Genomic DNA, 16,406 nt, shown 5'->3' on the forward strand with positions numbered 1-16,406 from the left:
CAATTACTGTATACACATTTATAAAGTAGGAAATTACAAAGGTCCTTGGGACCAACCGTAACAATACAACCGGTTGATTCCTACGTGCCGACAAAACAAAGAACTTATTCTAATTTACATCTATCTTAACTATAACTTAACTAAATTTACAAAATGAAGGGCCCTAGATTAAGATGGGGTTAATAAGAATTAGAAGAATTGATTTTTGATAGGAAAAGAAAAGCATCAAAAGGGAGTGACTGGAAAAAAATGCACCTCAAGTCCATTGTTCCAGAGGAGTCTTCTTTCCATAATCACTGACGTCTAGGTCTTCTCCTTCTCAGCTCTTCTCTAAGAATGACAATTTTCCCCCTTTCCTCATGTGTCAGTCCCCTTTGACCGATCTGGTGTCACGCCCTTTTCTCTAGTGACCCATCGGATCATTGCATCAACCGTAATTGGTTGATGCAATGATCCGATGGATCACGAGAGAACAACAAAATAAAGGCCAGAAGTGAAGTTTATGAAAGAAAGAGAAACAAAAAAAAAGAAACAAGGCTCAACCAAGCCAACAGAACAAAGCAAACAGAAACAATGAAATTGGTTGATGCAATGATCCAATGGATCACTAGAGAACAACAAAACAAAGGCCAGAAGTGAAGTTTATGAAAGAAAGAGAAACGAAAAAAAAAAAGAAACAAGGCTCAACCAAGCCACAATAGCTATTGACATTCAGTCACCATGAAGTTCTAGATCATCATCAATTTAATATTTAAATAAAAAAGTAATGTTAAATTGTTAAAAATATTTCATCTTTTCTCCAATGTTTAATAATAATATAATCTTTTTAATGTAATAATTTACAAAATTCAGTTTGTTTCAGTAACAGTGAATAAAAATGCATACAACAGATAGTAAACAGTATTTGGCATTTCAAATAATATCCAAAGACATTCATTTAAGATCATTACTTAAATGGCTGCTATTTCTTTATATGTTGTACACATAAAGAATTTGAGTTGCTATGACAATAGAGTACAGTACGTAAGGCAGCAGTAAAGCACAAAATTTGTTGTAATACATTATCCATCAATTGATTTATTCTTGCATTTATCCATTTGGTTTAATTTTTTAAAATTTTTATTTTGACATTGGTGGCTGCATTTAATTAACTCCATTTGATCAGTTGTTATAAAATATCACTTTTGTGAACGAATGAAAAATTATTCTTTTTTATTGTTGAAACTAATATTTACCTCTTTTGTTATTATGTTTATTTTATATAACCGAAGCTTTCTTCTTTTTCTTGATTCAAACTTGTGTATCCTTAGATGTCTTAAAAATTATTTATTACTTTATGCTTAAATAATTAAACAATGAGGTAAGATAAATATTTTGGCAAGATAGTAACCAGTTCCATGTTTAGTTAATTTTATATGCAATCAAGCTTGCATATAATGAGATCAGTTATTGTGAATTATCAGTTAATGCAAACTTTTCTCTGTCCCTTTGAATCTTCAATATAAAGCCCATATTAAAATGTTTGGATGTTACAAAGTGTTACAAAGTCGTACATTGGATATAATGAATATTTGCACTCATTGATATAATGCTCTGCCAAAAATTGCAGGACAAGGGAAAGCCAATCTTATTGCTTAAAACTGAATGTCACAGAAATTATTCTGAGAAAGAAATAAACTTAATAACTAAAAGTTCGTTTTTGTTTATCTGGCAATCCTGTTTGATTTCTTCTTGCTTTACATGTTTAGGCCTATGACTAATGCTAGATGACCAAATCAAAGATGCCATTTTATTACCCCTTTTTGCTTTCATTAAGGAGCCACAGTAGACAGTCAGGTTATCAACTTGATGTCTAATCAGCAAATTGACCATTCCTTTGTACTTCTAGACTTCAAAATGATTAGGACCATATCCTGTTTCTATGCTCTAGGTCTATGATTCTCTGATCCTGACAGCTATATTGACCAATTTCAAACAATAAATCAAAGAAAGTAAATGTGATTGTACTGCTCAAAATTTAATTTATTCTGATTTTGTTTTATTGAGAAGAGAGTGCAAATTCATTGCAGTGTGTTTTGACCACAATGGCTGATTGTGGACAAACTGTCATTGGAGATGAAGATAGACAGCATTAAGTTAGTTGATGGAGCACAGCTGAAAAACTGTGAAGCTGTGAAGAAATTCAGCATTCCGGTGAATTATTTGTCAAGATGTTAAATCTTCTTTAAAGATAATTAAGAATACTGATAATGAACCAAACCAAAATTTATCTTCATCACTTCAGCAATATTAATGGATAATTTTATTATTTGATTTTATATTTAATTACTGTGCTTTTAATTTTTCTGTCCTGAAAAACAGATCAGTGCTCTTGGAGAAATTCAGCAGGAATGCTGTGCCAGCAAGAGAGAAGTTTCATAGTGCAGCTCATAAAGATGTTGAAGATGATTTGTTCAAGTAGTTTAAAGTAGTACAAAGTAAAAATGTTTTCATCAGTGGATTGATTTTGAAGGAGAAAGCTAAAGACTTTGTTAAACTTTTAGGAAAGCCTGATTTTGAGCCTGGATGGATGAAATGGATGACTTCAGCATTTTAAAGATTGGCATGGAATTGATTCCAAAAGTATCTGTGGAAAAAGTGCTGAAGTTGTAGACTGCATTGTGATGAAATGGCTGTAATCGAAAAAGGACATGATTGATCAGTACTGTATAGTCGATTTGATGAATATAGCACTGATAAAACAGGTCTTCATCACCAACTTCCACTAGATAAAACATTTCTCTACAAAAGGGCAAAAACTTCTCTAGTGGAAAGAAATCTAAAGCCAGGATGACAGTATTGATGACTACTAAAATGGATAGCTCTAACAAACAAAAGCTTTTGGTGATTAGAAAGTCAAAAAATACAAGATGTTTTAAAAGTTACAGAAGTTTGCCCATTTCATATTGTGTTAATAAGAAAGTACAGATGACTTCAGATTTGTCTGGCGAGTAGTTCACAGAATTTGATAATGAAATGACAGAAAGGGTTATGGATAATTGAATTTGATAATGAAATTACAGAAAGGGTTAAGATCCTTCTGGTTATGGATAATTGCACAGTTCATTCAACAAATGTTATCTTGAAGTAAATTAAAATTTGTCATTTGCCTCCAAATGTTACTTCAAAGTTATACCAAGAACTCATAAATTCATTGAGGAAGAAGTTATACAGAAAATGAGTCTTGCATCATATCTTGCTAACTTTGGAAGTGAATCAGACAACAACTATAGATTTTGGAACTGCATGTGAGATGCTAATTGATGCCTGATACAAGATCACAATGGAAATTATTAAAAATCATTGGAGTCAATCTGGATTTGGTAGGGTAGTGACAGAAATGGAAGATGATCTTTGGTTTCATTTGTAGCAAAATGGACTTGTGCCCAAAAATGTTGTGTTTGAAGACTACTTTTCTGCTGATTCCAATGTAATGACAGAATGTGACATGACTAATAAAGACAATATTGCTTCTATTATGAATATATGGAGTGACAAATCAGAAGTGGAAGACACAGAGAAACCCACAAAGGTATCATTAAAAAATGCTGCTTGTAATCTTGCAACTTTGCATGATTTTGTTTTCAACATAATGCAGATGTCAGTAATGAACATTTAGATGAAATGAAGAAGAAATTATGATAAGTGCGTGTGTTCTTTGGACCAAAGTTCAAAGAGAAATAATACTTTTTTAAGCAAGTGCCTCAGCAATGTTTTTTCCTTTCAGCATCATACACATGGACAATCATGTGTATGATGCTGGAAGGAAGAGGCATTGTTTTCTTGTATTGTAAGTAATATTCTAATTTTCACATTTTTTTTTAATTCTGTTTTTATCTTTTAAACACAAAACTGAATGTTTTCTACATTTTAGTTAAGTGAAAAATGCCATATGCATTTTGAAATTGGGAATAAATGCCATACTATTTATTATGAAGTATTACTATAATGAAGTTTTATTTAGTCTTCTTCAAATTTGTTATATTGTGACAATTGCTTGTCATTTCTTTATATAAAATTAAATTGTCAGTTATGAAACCTTTGTTTATAAGCCTCCAGAATGTTCCATCACCCATTATTTCCTGGAGGAACAATAAACTCAACGGGGAAGCAGGAGAGGGTATATATTGACTCGTGGTTGAGAGAGTGTCTCCCTTTCATTTTCAGTGTCATTATGGGAAGAACATGAAGGCAACCAGGACAACAGGACTGTACAAAGGAAGAATTACGAAAGTCAATGGACTCTGTGCCAAGTCAATGGATTTGGCACAGAGAGAAGACAGTGATTATACGAAACGAAAATTTGAGAAACTTCTCACATACTAGCACTTCCTCTCCCCTGTATTTTCAATTGTCTACTGGTAGTAGGATTGTCATGTTAGAAAATTTGTGAATTAGACTAATACATAATTGCTGCAAAAAGACGAAATGTCTGAGTGTAACGAGAACTAAAGTGTTATAATATTTAAATACTTTCTGAACATTGTGTACATCAGATTTGATGTTAACTCAACTTTGTGTTGAGAAAATAAAAACTTTAACTAGAATCTGGCCCATATAGTGTAAATTCCTTATTATTCATATTGTAGACAATATAGTTAAAAATGTAAATATCAGTAATTTATTTTGTGCTGTAACTTGTTAATAATTTTTTTAATATAAACAATTTTATTAGATGAAATTATTTTGAAAAATTTATATTATGACTTCTTTGCATTGGTAAAATAATGAAAATGAAATACACATCAACAAAGTTTAAAGAAATATTGTCAATAAAGTTATCTTTGGGTAGTTGAAATAAATAAGTTTAATAGAACAATAAATTGATAATTAATGCAGTTCTACACTTTTATAGGTATTGAAAAGTATAGCCCAGGGGTCAGAATTAGCGGCTCGCGGGTTCATGTGGCTCTTTGCATAGACGTTTGCGGCTCTTCGGACATAAACTCCAATTTCATCTCACCTCATTTCACCGCAGCCTTATAACTTATGAGTTTATGAGATAGAGCCGCCGAACAAACTTTGACTTGTTCTCCGTCCGCACATGACCACACTCGCATTGATCAATATGAGTCGCATAAGAGTGGTAGCATTTGAAGCATATCTATATATATATATATATATAACCCATTGAACGCGTGTCCGTCCATCCATGTAACGTTATGCCGAAAACGGCCACTAGAGGCGCCTCTGTCGTGTGTCGTATTTCGCACATTTAAATTAATATGCGGCTCTCTGGTACTTTTGTTATCCTGTTTTCATGACAATTTGGCTCTTCTCACTTGACAAACTGCCAACCCCTGGTATAGCCAAATAAAAATGTTATTGAAATAATAAATATAGTAAAATCTGTAGGAATAATGGAATGAATCTTTCTATAAATAAAATGAAAGAAATAACTTAAAAAAATTTTTTTATTGTTATACAAATATCTGAAAGAGAATGGTAAACAGTAGATTTTTGGTTTTTTATATTATAAATATAGAAACACTTACTTCACTGTACATTATAGCACAACCTAGAAGAGTTATGCAAAGAAATATGGGACTGGCTACTTTAATTACTTTGAGTTTTCTGTAACGGTAAACATATCCAGCTAAAACAATAGTCAAAATGATGCAGATCACAGATATGGTCAATAGTGATATCCTATAAAAACATTATTTATGAATATTTTTATATATAAAAATTCATTAAATTTATTTAAATAGCAAGTTTTTAAAATTATATTTACCGGAAGGCCCAGTTGTAATGAGATAAGCAAGGGGAATCATCAACACATACGTTGCATCCATCTTGGCATGACTTGCATACATACAGCATCTCATAAGAAGGACTATGAAATTAAGACAGACTATAAATTTTATTAGAAATATTATGATATATGTTCGTATTAAATACAGAAACAGCAAGTCCTCAATGTTGTTTCATTATGATGATGTTGAACAATATAAGTGCATTTGTAATCATTCACAATTATTGTTGTTGAATCTTCTTCATAAACAATAAAATTGGTTCTTTGAGATAGAAAATAAATGCTGGAGGTTGCAATCATGATTCAATTAAAATAATAATAACTGAATTATATCTTGTTTATATCATTTAGCCTATGGTAAAACTAGTTTTATTTATCATTTCACTTAATATTATCAATAAGTTCTCAGAAACTGAAGTTAAGTGAGGACTTGCTGGTAAATAATAATGTATAGTATTTGGTTAGTAAGAGATCCAAAATGTTATATGTAAAATTTTCAGTTTTAAAAAGTATATTAACATAAATGCAAGCTGAAAATTATATTAAATTTTTCAGTTACTGGATAAGTAAATTAAAAATAAATTCAAAATAATAAAAAATTTGAAAATTATTATTTTTCTATTTGTGATTTTAGTGAAAAAATATACAATAAGTTTGTGTGGATAACCCTCACCACCATATACCTCACAGAAAATTAAGTTGTCATTAGTAGAAAGCAAAAATATTCTATTTTTTTCTTTCTACTAATGATAATGAGTTTTTAGATGAAGTTAGGTGAGACAATATTTATTGTTCATCTAACAAATTAAGTGAAAGGAAACAAATTAAAATGGAAATGCATACTTGACTAGTGGAAATAAACGATCATTTTAACAAAGAACAAATTTTTTTGAAGTATTTCAAAAATAAATAAAATAATTAATTTAAATAATAATAAATTAATATATCAAATTAATTTAATCTATTAATTAAATTGACTGGTCAAATTGTTTTAAGACAAAATTACCATATCTAGCTAAAAGAAGCAACCAGTGCTTCCTGGAAACTTAGAACTAGGTAGTACATAAATAGAACATAGTAATAAAATTTAAAAAAAATAATAAAAATGTAGACCAACAAAGGTAGCAAAAATTATCTGGAAAATAAAATGAAGAGACAAAATAAAGTTTGAAAAAGAGATCTCAGATTAGTATTTACCAGATTAAAAATTAGAAATGTTTCATTTATTATTTTTTCCTCATTAAAAAGCTTATCATAAAAAAGATGTTAGATTTTTTCCATACACACTGACCCTGTAAGGGTTAAGTAGGGATCAACATAATTCTTATAATTGCTTACAGGGAGGAGAGGGATTCAAAATGACAGAAATTATGCTTGAACGTTCCTTTAAGTCTTTATTTCTGTTGCACTTAATCATTATAATTACCTATTGACCATAATTTTCTGTTTCCAGGAATATTCCACTAGGGTACCATTGAAGATAGGACTGGCCATTGGAGAATAATAACTATTCCTACATTGGCATTTATATGACCCTCGAGTCCAGCCATAACCTGGAGTAAATATACACTAAAAGAAAAATAATTATTTAAAATCAAAAGGTATATTAATGTATTCTTAAAAAATTTATAAATTTACCTGACTAGTAACATTGTCACATTTATGTGTATGGAGAAAAGCTGAGATCTGTAAGGAATTAGTAGGTGTGTCACACTGATTTATGTCTATATCTGAGACATCCACATCAGCACTGATAAGACCCACTAACCTAAAAAATTAACATATTTTGAATGAATTATCATAATTTAATTTCTATTGTTTATATTTTACAATTATAAATGTAAAAAGTCACAAATTGATGTTTGAATTGCTTCTGAATATTTATCATCTAGTGTTATAAACATGTTTTACTTATATATAATGAATATTGAGTTGGACTGATGCTGGCAGACAGTAGGATGAAAATGTTTCTAATAAAAATTCAATTTTAGTTATCTTAAATAAGCAGTTTGTGTTTCCTTCTGTCATTCTGAATTATCCTTTGTTTGTGAATTATAACAATGGAATTATTATTCCAATGTTATAATTCACAAAGTCATTTAACTTAAAATGAATTTAATTTTCTCTAATAATAATATAAACATTAATTAATTTCAGATTGTAAATAAGAACTATGAAGTTTATACGTGAAATTTAAGTGATTTTATATATTAAAACTATTTGTAAAGTATTTTAATTATAATTAATGATTCATTTTATTCTGAAAGAATTTGGAAACATTTTATGAGAATCTTATTTCTTACTTTTCAATTAGCATGTTACAGTTATAAAAATTTTACTGGGTACATTTTTATTAAAGTATTATATTTTGATAATGAAATACTAACAACATAGGAAAACTTATTTAATCCAGTAAAATTATACTGTATTTGATTTTATTTTGTGATTTTTGTTCTTAACAAATTTATTCTCTTTCTTTTTTTTTAACTATGAAATTTATAGTAAAGGTATTTTAATACTTTCCAATTGTTTTAAAGAAATATAGTATTTTAGTGCAATAAAGATAAAAAATAAATAAATTATTATTATTAGCAAAACAATAATATAAAATAAATTATTTTTGTAAATTGGATAGTTCACATTATCTTGTGTTGATTTACCTTTTTACAAATTTTCTTCAATTTTTAATGATGATAAATTATTAATTATGCTGGAATATGTTAATATTTGTGACAGTAATATATTAGATACACTTTATTTTGTTTTTGAATCTTTTAATTACTTGTAATGAAATTGATTAATATTTAATTACAATTAAAATTAATTACTTCAAAAATTATTTTATCAATAATTCTTACTCGAATTAACTTGAATGAAATGAATGAAACATGTATATATACGTTTATTTTTTGTATTTCTTAAAAATTTTATTAAATAAGTCATTAATATATTCTTTTTTTATTTTATATTGTTATATTTATAATATTTATATTTTTTGCATTTATTGTTTTAATTTGTATTCATTTTAAATGATTCTACATTAGGCATACTTTATCTGTTTATAAAAATCAATTGTAATAATGTCTTATTATATATTATACTGTTGGTATAATTATTATATAAAAGCATCATATTTTATAAGGTTTTTACATACTTTCAAAATAATATACAGTATATGTATATATTTACAACTGTTTCTTAAAAATATACAAAGTGAAATTTCAACCAGCAATTATTTATTGTAACATTGTCACAATGCTGGGCTGCAGTTTTTAATCATATTTTAAATTTATTTAACTGAAAATATATGCTCTTCACCTCAAATTAGTAGTGGATTGCCCCTGTAAATCATACTTTTCCTTTAACAATAGAGTCATTAATTAACTGCTTTCAGGGGAAAATTTTTGAATTGAAATAACGACTTCCATAGTTCGTATATAGTTAAGGTTTACATATCTGGTCTCGTATTTCATCTGTTTAACTCTGTTCTCGAGATTAAGGAAAGACAGATAAACAGATGTACAGACCACAGTGGGAATTTATAGGTCTACAAATTTTTCAAATTGCAGCCCAATATCATACCAAAAAATAATGATAAAGCATCATAATTTTTATAAATTGATTGGGATATATTTAATTTTTTGATATTTTACATCAATAAAAATTATTATATAAATTTTTAGTTTAGTAAATGGAAAAACAAAATTATAAAATTATTTTATTTAATAGATTTAGAACATTGTTATTACTTTTATGATATCAGTATTGATTAAATATTCATTTAGAAACTAAAAATCAGAATATAAATTCCAATTTGCATGTAGTTTGATTTATAAAAATATTTTATAAAGCCTATATATAACTCAAAAAATAAATCATTTATTACAAATAACGTTAAAAATTTCAGTTCATTCTAGAGTTTTCGTGATTTGATTTTGTCGATACGTTTATAATATCAATAGATTTTATTTTAAATTCAGATGGGGCCCTGTATTTCGTACATTTTCGAAAGAGATCGGGAAGATTACGTCTAACAAAACGGAGAAAACTCCTCTTCAATCACCGGCTGAAATAAATTGAAATAGCAATTTCCTGTATAAGTTACAATTGAATTTATTTTTTCAAAATAAGATGTTCTGTCTATCCTTTAATTTCGATTTTTTTTTTTTTTTTTAATTTCAGATTTTTTTTTTTTTTTTTTTAATTTCAGAATTAAGTCAAGTCTTTAGAATTTTTTAGTTAGAGTGCTCTAAGCGAATTTGTTTTTAATGGCTAGTCGGTCGTAAAAAATGCCAGTTGTTGCCACATTTCTGCAATTATTTTAGCGAAATAAATATAAGCGATCCAGCATACAGTTCCAAAGAAATGTGAACAATTATAAGATAATATATGTCTGTTATTCTCAAATTTATATTTTTTTTAGTCTGCAGTTGAGAAAACTAAATTCAAAGATAAAGTAAATAAGAAGAATAAGTCTTGTCTATTGTCACTTTTTGCTCTTTGCGTAAAAAACCTTTTGAAGCTTCGTTCATTTTTACATTGATTATTGGGCTGCAATTTGAAAAAAATTGTAGACCTATAAATTCCCACTCGTCCGTACGTTTGTCCGTTTGTCTTTCCTTAATCTTGAGTACAGAGATAGATGAAAGGCGAGACCAGATAGGTAAACCATAACTATATACGAGCTTCCGATGCAAACCGGAAGTCATGTTATTTCAATTCAAAAATTTTCCCCTAAAGGTGTTAGATAGATGACCGGCACCGACTCTATTGTTAAAGGAAAAGTATGATTTACAGGGGCAAGCCACAACTACTTTGAGGTAGAGAGCAAATACCGGTATTTTAAATTAAATAAATTAAAAATTGCAGTCCGGCATTATGACGATGTCACAATAAATAATTGCTCGTTACATATAAAAAATATCTGACACGTAATCTTTCGACTTTATTTGTCATCATTTTAATAATAAAACAATATAATATTTATCGTTAGTTAAAACTATATAACAAGCTTGTTAATAAAACAAACTTTATCGTTATATAAATTTAATATAAATATCAAAATTTATTACGTAAACTTAAAGGATGTTCCCACGGCATCCATAATAATGAACATCATGTGCTGATTCATAGAAAAATTTCTATTCTATTATTGCAAGCTGTAGCACTACACCCGGGCAAGAGTGTACTTAGGAGTTCTAGTTTATAGTTTTTCCTTATGTTTATCTTTCATGCTTATGAGACAGATTGTTTTATTATCCGAATAAACGAGGTTCTACTGTACAGTACCTGTACTTAAAAAACATCAACTCTAAATTTTTGGAGAAAATGAATGCCAAGTATAATGATTTTTTTACATATTTTAGGTGAAAAATATCGATTTCTTTAAAACCAAGAACTGAAAAAATTCTATAATAAAAAGTATGAAATTTATTCGTATTTTTGTCTTTCTCGTCAGTTTAATTTATTATTTAAATGCTGAAAGAGCGAGGAGCTGAAAGATCTTTCCCATCTATTTTGTGCATGTTGAAGAATTTTGTAAGAAATTGAAGTTGTATGAGGAAAAAGGATAAACTTATTTTCTTCCATGTTATAAATTATAAGATGGAATTTGATTATTTTGTGAGGATTGTCATATAATGGGCTATCTGTTTCATTTTAATTATTATTGAACAGCTTAAACTGCAACGAGATAGTTGAGAAGAATTAGTATGTGAGAATGATGTCAGTATTTTAACTTTCCATGAACAGTTTGGAAAGAAGTCTTAATAGGATCTCTTACAATTATTTGAGAATTTCGAAATGATTGGATTTTACAATGCTGATTTAGTCTAGCGAAATTTATTTCATATTGTTAAGTGATTTTTGTAATTTACAAAAGAAAAAAAGACAAGTGTTAACTTAATCGTTCCACATATATTGAAGTGAATTAGTAATCTTTGCATCTTGCATGTTAGTATCTTAGTTAGGAAATTCTTTGAACAAGTTTTTTTTTCACGAGTAACTCCTTAAAAATTTTCTTAAAATTCTGTTTTTATCTAGCGATACTTATAACGTGTAATTTTATTGCTGTGAGAATTAATTCTAAAATAAGTTGAATTAAAAATTAGTTTCAAAATATCTACAATAACATTAAAAGAGCATTCAATAAATTTATTTTGTAAAAAATAAATAAATTCGTTTCTAAAATTGTTATACTTTACTAATATAAATAAAATCCAAATTTCATTTTAAGTACAAGGATAGAAGTTTTATCCAATAACTCAGTATTCGCTGTAGTAAATTGATTAGCCTTTGAGCCGTAAAAAATTGAACACTTCAAGTAAGCTATCTGCATGTAAATTTTGCGTAGATTTAAATGCTAAAAGAAAATTAACCTTTTAAAATAATCAAAATCCAATTCCATTCAAAACAACAAGCGAATAATGATTATTAGTCTTCTTGCTAGTAGACACGAACTGCTATTAACAGTTGTAAATTTGATTAAAGCATAAAACAAAAAAAGGTCGAATCACTTAACCATCACCTTTAATGCTATTGATTATTTGACGTCAAAAAGCTTTATGTAAGAAAATCATGATACAAGAATCCAAAATGAAAATATTTAACTTATATTTTAGTTAATTTTATGCTATAATACAATAATGTAGTTCTTAAGAGATTGATTTCACTAAAAGTAACAATTTAAAGTGAATAAATTATTATAAACAAGAATATAAACTATTTGGCTTCAATTAGATTCGTGAATATAAATACAATTAAAAGCAAAACTGAAAAGAAAATTTCATTTTCATTTCAGTTGTTTTGTTTTTGTTTTGGTCTTTTATTTTTATATACATTTACAAAATCTTTTTGGATAATTTAGTTGGAATATAAAACAGATTTGTATTTAATTTTTGCAACAGATGGCAGAACTACGTTAATCAAAACTTAAATAATCGTGATCAAAATTTTTAAAAAATTCGATCGCTCTTCACTCGTCCCTATTGCTGAATTTATGAGTTTGTTTATCGAATCAGCCAACCAAACAATACATAAAAAAAATTTTACGACAGGAAAGGCATCATTAAAATAAATCTGTGCAAGCAAAATATAAATAAGGTCTTTCCAGATGTTTAATGAAAATGATTGTTAGGAAATAACAGATAAAAATTTTATACGCTACTGTGATGTAGAGAAATCATTTTTAAAGTAAATTTTACAGAAAATTTTCATTTTTTTCACATTCAATATGCAAATTTTTTTACTCTTTTATCTAACTAATTCTAAATTTAATTTTTCTGAATTAATGTATTTAGCATATATTAATATTGAATAATGTCAATAGAATTTTAAAGAGTGATTAATAATTGATCATAATGGCTTTAATCAATCTGTAAAAATATAAAAATGGATAAAAACTTTATGAATGCAATGTTTTATTGTCTATAATTTAAAATGAAATCCGAAATTAGCTTTAGATAATATTTATAATTGCATTTTAAACCAATCTGTGATGAATTGAAAAAGTGCTTATATTTATTATCATTAATTAAACCAAAAAAAAATTAATATATTCAGAAATAATTTCATAAATAGAGTATAACTTAAATCTAAAGTAAAGTTAATCCCTGATATAAGAGTTGAAATTAGTTTAGCTTGAAACAGAAGTTTTTTTGTAACATAAGATTTAAATGTATAGTAATTGTGTAGCGCATACACAAATTACTATTGTTTATTGAAAGATAAGTTCGATAGTTGTGTATTGCATTGTAAGTATACAATTGCTTCAAAAATATATTAAAATCGATCTGGAAAATTTATTAAATTGTTTAAAACTTTTTTAAAAATTATAATTTTCCATTCGGTGGACTAAATTTTTATGTTGCAGCTGTATTGTATATTAAAAAATTACTTAGATTCTGTTTATAAATTACAAGAGACTGACAAAATGATTATTATACAAAACAATTTTTTTTAATGTTTTGTAATTTTCATATTTACATATGAAAATTATAAAGCAAATGCCGAAATCTAACGTAGTCTATTTTAATTTAACAATCAAAAATATATTAGATTCCAACACTCGTTTCGTTTTAATAGATTTATAATCATCAATATTTATTTAAGTAATCAATAAATTTTTAAAGTAAAATTTTCAAATATCAAATAGGCCAAACCTTTCTTCCATTTCTGTTTTGTAACGGGTGTTTTCAAGGTTTTGATTGGCATAAACTAAAACAGTATATGATATAATCCATTTTTTGAAAGTGCAGCTGAAGTAAGGATGCGTCCACTGGCTTGTGGTATAACTACCGTTTTCTAAATCAGTATTTTGTATCTTGCTATTGCCGTCGGCTTTCTCGTTCAACCAAGGCATGTCCGTTACAGATTCGTTATACGTGGTTGACCTTTCCAGCTTCTTATCATTGCCACGAATAGGCTTCCAAACAGACGAGTATAAACCAGGAGACTGTAACGATCCATTTGCTATCCAAAGAACTCTCGTTCCAAATATTAATTCGTCCGATTGTAATACTTCTTCTCCGAATGACTTTATCATTCCTTAGAGAAAAAAAGTAGTAATAAATAAAATAGTCCTGTAAGAAAAGAAGAAGAAAACTTCCATACAGCAAAACAACTATTCTATAAAGTACGCAATGCTATAAACAATCTTATTTTTAGGATTTACTTATTTTAAACTAAATTTTAGGCGAATTTAGTGTGTTATGTGAATGTTTTGTCGGTTTTCTATCGATTGAAGTTTTGTATTTGTACTTTGAAATATTTTTCAATGTGCATTACAAATGTACGGTAAAAAACACATTGTGACAACAATTGCTTAAAAATTATTGCCATTGAAATAATAAATATAAGTTTATGTTTAAAATAAGAAAATTTTAAACATAAACTTATATTTTTCATTTCCATGTTTATTGTTTTTAATTGGGTGTTTTTTCATTGTTAATATGGGGGGATGGTTTATTTTGCTCATTAGACACTGACATGTATCTTTTGTAAAACGAGTAATTTTAAGATATTTAAACGTTGTATGAAAAATATCCCATTTTTTAAATAATCTTTTCCAGTTTTATTAAAGTTAAAATATTACAGTACTAAGTACGGTTCACTTCAAAGCAATTTACACTTGGAAAACACAGATCCGTTTTTCGATATTGTTTCTAATGACAATGCAGAATTGATCATTAGAAATTCGTCTCGCATATTCATTTTCTCAAATAATAGGTTAAGCCATTCGAATATCTTATATTTTGCTTCATAACCTTTATCAATATTTCAAAATGATTGCTTTTACGATAAGAAAGAAAACTTTTCAAACGAGCTACTGTAGCCTACAATATAAGTAAAATGTTTAAATTGTGTTAGCTTAGACTAGAATCTATAGAATTCGATTTGATTAGTTTAAGTTATAGGAAAAGCAATACTGCAGAATAGCTACGAATAAAATTGAATTTAGAGTCTTTATTTTTAATGACTTACTCTCTTCTCTTCTTGGATAATACTCTCCCAATAGTTTAGCCCCTAAATCGACTTTTTGGCTGACGGTGCTGAATAAATGAACTGGAAAGTCGATAGAAAGAACTTGATAGGGATTCTTTTCGAAACACATTTGCAAATTGCTGGTTTTTTCGATCAAATCCAACAGATCATCTTTACTTTCTTGCTTCTCTTTATCCCAGTTAACTATCTAAAAAATACAATAAAAAATTCTATTATCAATAGATAAATAATTTAATCCAAGAAGTTCAATTTTTAAGTACTCTCTCCAGAGAGAACCTAAAATTGCCTTCAAATAAGCCATAGACGATAAAATGGTATAGGAAATTACTACTATGACTCGTCGCTTTTATAAAGTTCTAATTGTTTCCAGCAGTTAAGAGAAATAAAGATTATGATGAAAATTGTATTCTATAAAAGGGAGCCATATAATAAAATTAATCGAATAGAATAAATTTTATTGTATGGCTTCCCTTTTAAAATATTTAAAATAATATGGGCAATAAATTATTTCGGAGACAATTCTGTTAGCGCTTTTTTAATTGTAACAGATATATTGTCGTCTTCTCCATTCAAGATTCTGAAATATTTAATTGATGATTTGATTAATGAAAATAATGTATTTTTCTTTTCTAAATAAATGAAAAAAAAAGTAAAAATTTTGATAGCTTTTTTTTGTTCTTTAGATATGAGTTAAGCGAAGAATGCTTCTTCCTCAGTTCTTTTAGAGATTAACACGAAGTAAAATTTTTTCTGATAATTAATCCGAGTCTTTGAAATGAAAAATATCTCCAGTAAGAATGTTATAGATCAGGCCTGTTATAGATGTTTCTATAGGATTTTTAATCTTTTTAATTAAATCTTGAATAATGTCTTGACGTATTTTAATGAGAAATGAAATTTGGATGGTTTGGAAGCTTTTAATTATGGAATTAATTGGATTAATTGATTCTGTTTATAACAGACTTTATTAAAGTTTTAATTAATAAATTATTATCAGGAAATTAAAGAGATAGAGACGTTATATTAGCTGAGCGTTATTTTTTTCCGTTTCGAATTTCTTAAAGCTATTTGCTGTATTAATTTGATTGTTTTTATACAAAATTTAGTCGCG

General features: G+C 27.5%; 1 protein-coding gene across 4 annotated transcripts in view; it reads right to left on the reverse strand.

The window, feature by feature from the left end:
- LOC111633021 (probable G-protein coupled receptor CG31760) overlaps positions 1–16,406 on the reverse strand; it is an 84,809-nt gene that overhangs the window by 4,003 nt on the left and 64,400 nt on the right. For all 4 annotated transcript variants that reach the window (XM_023377546.1, XM_023377542.1, XM_023377544.1 and 1 more), the window contains exons 3-8: positions 15,275–15,482; positions 13,954–14,338; positions 7,433–7,562; positions 7,221–7,363; positions 5,774–5,875; positions 5,535–5,688 (exon numbers count right to left, since the gene is read on the reverse strand). In XM_023377546.1, coding sequence (XP_023233314.1) covers positions 5,535–5,688; positions 5,774–5,875; positions 7,221–7,363; positions 7,433–7,562; positions 13,954–14,338; positions 15,275–15,482 — 1,122 coding nt within the window. The remainder of the gene's footprint in view (positions 1–5,534; positions 5,689–5,773; positions 5,876–7,220; positions 7,364–7,432; positions 7,563–13,953; positions 14,339–15,274; positions 15,483–16,406) is intronic.

The sequence above is a fragment of the Centruroides sculpturatus genome, unplaced genomic scaffold (assembly GCF_000671375.1).
Source record: "Centruroides sculpturatus isolate CEXI.00-Female unplaced genomic scaffold, Cexi_2.0 scaffold764, whole genome shotgun sequence".
In the NCBI taxonomy this organism is placed as follows: Eukaryota; Metazoa; Arthropoda; class Arachnida; order Scorpiones; family Buthidae; genus Centruroides; species Centruroides sculpturatus.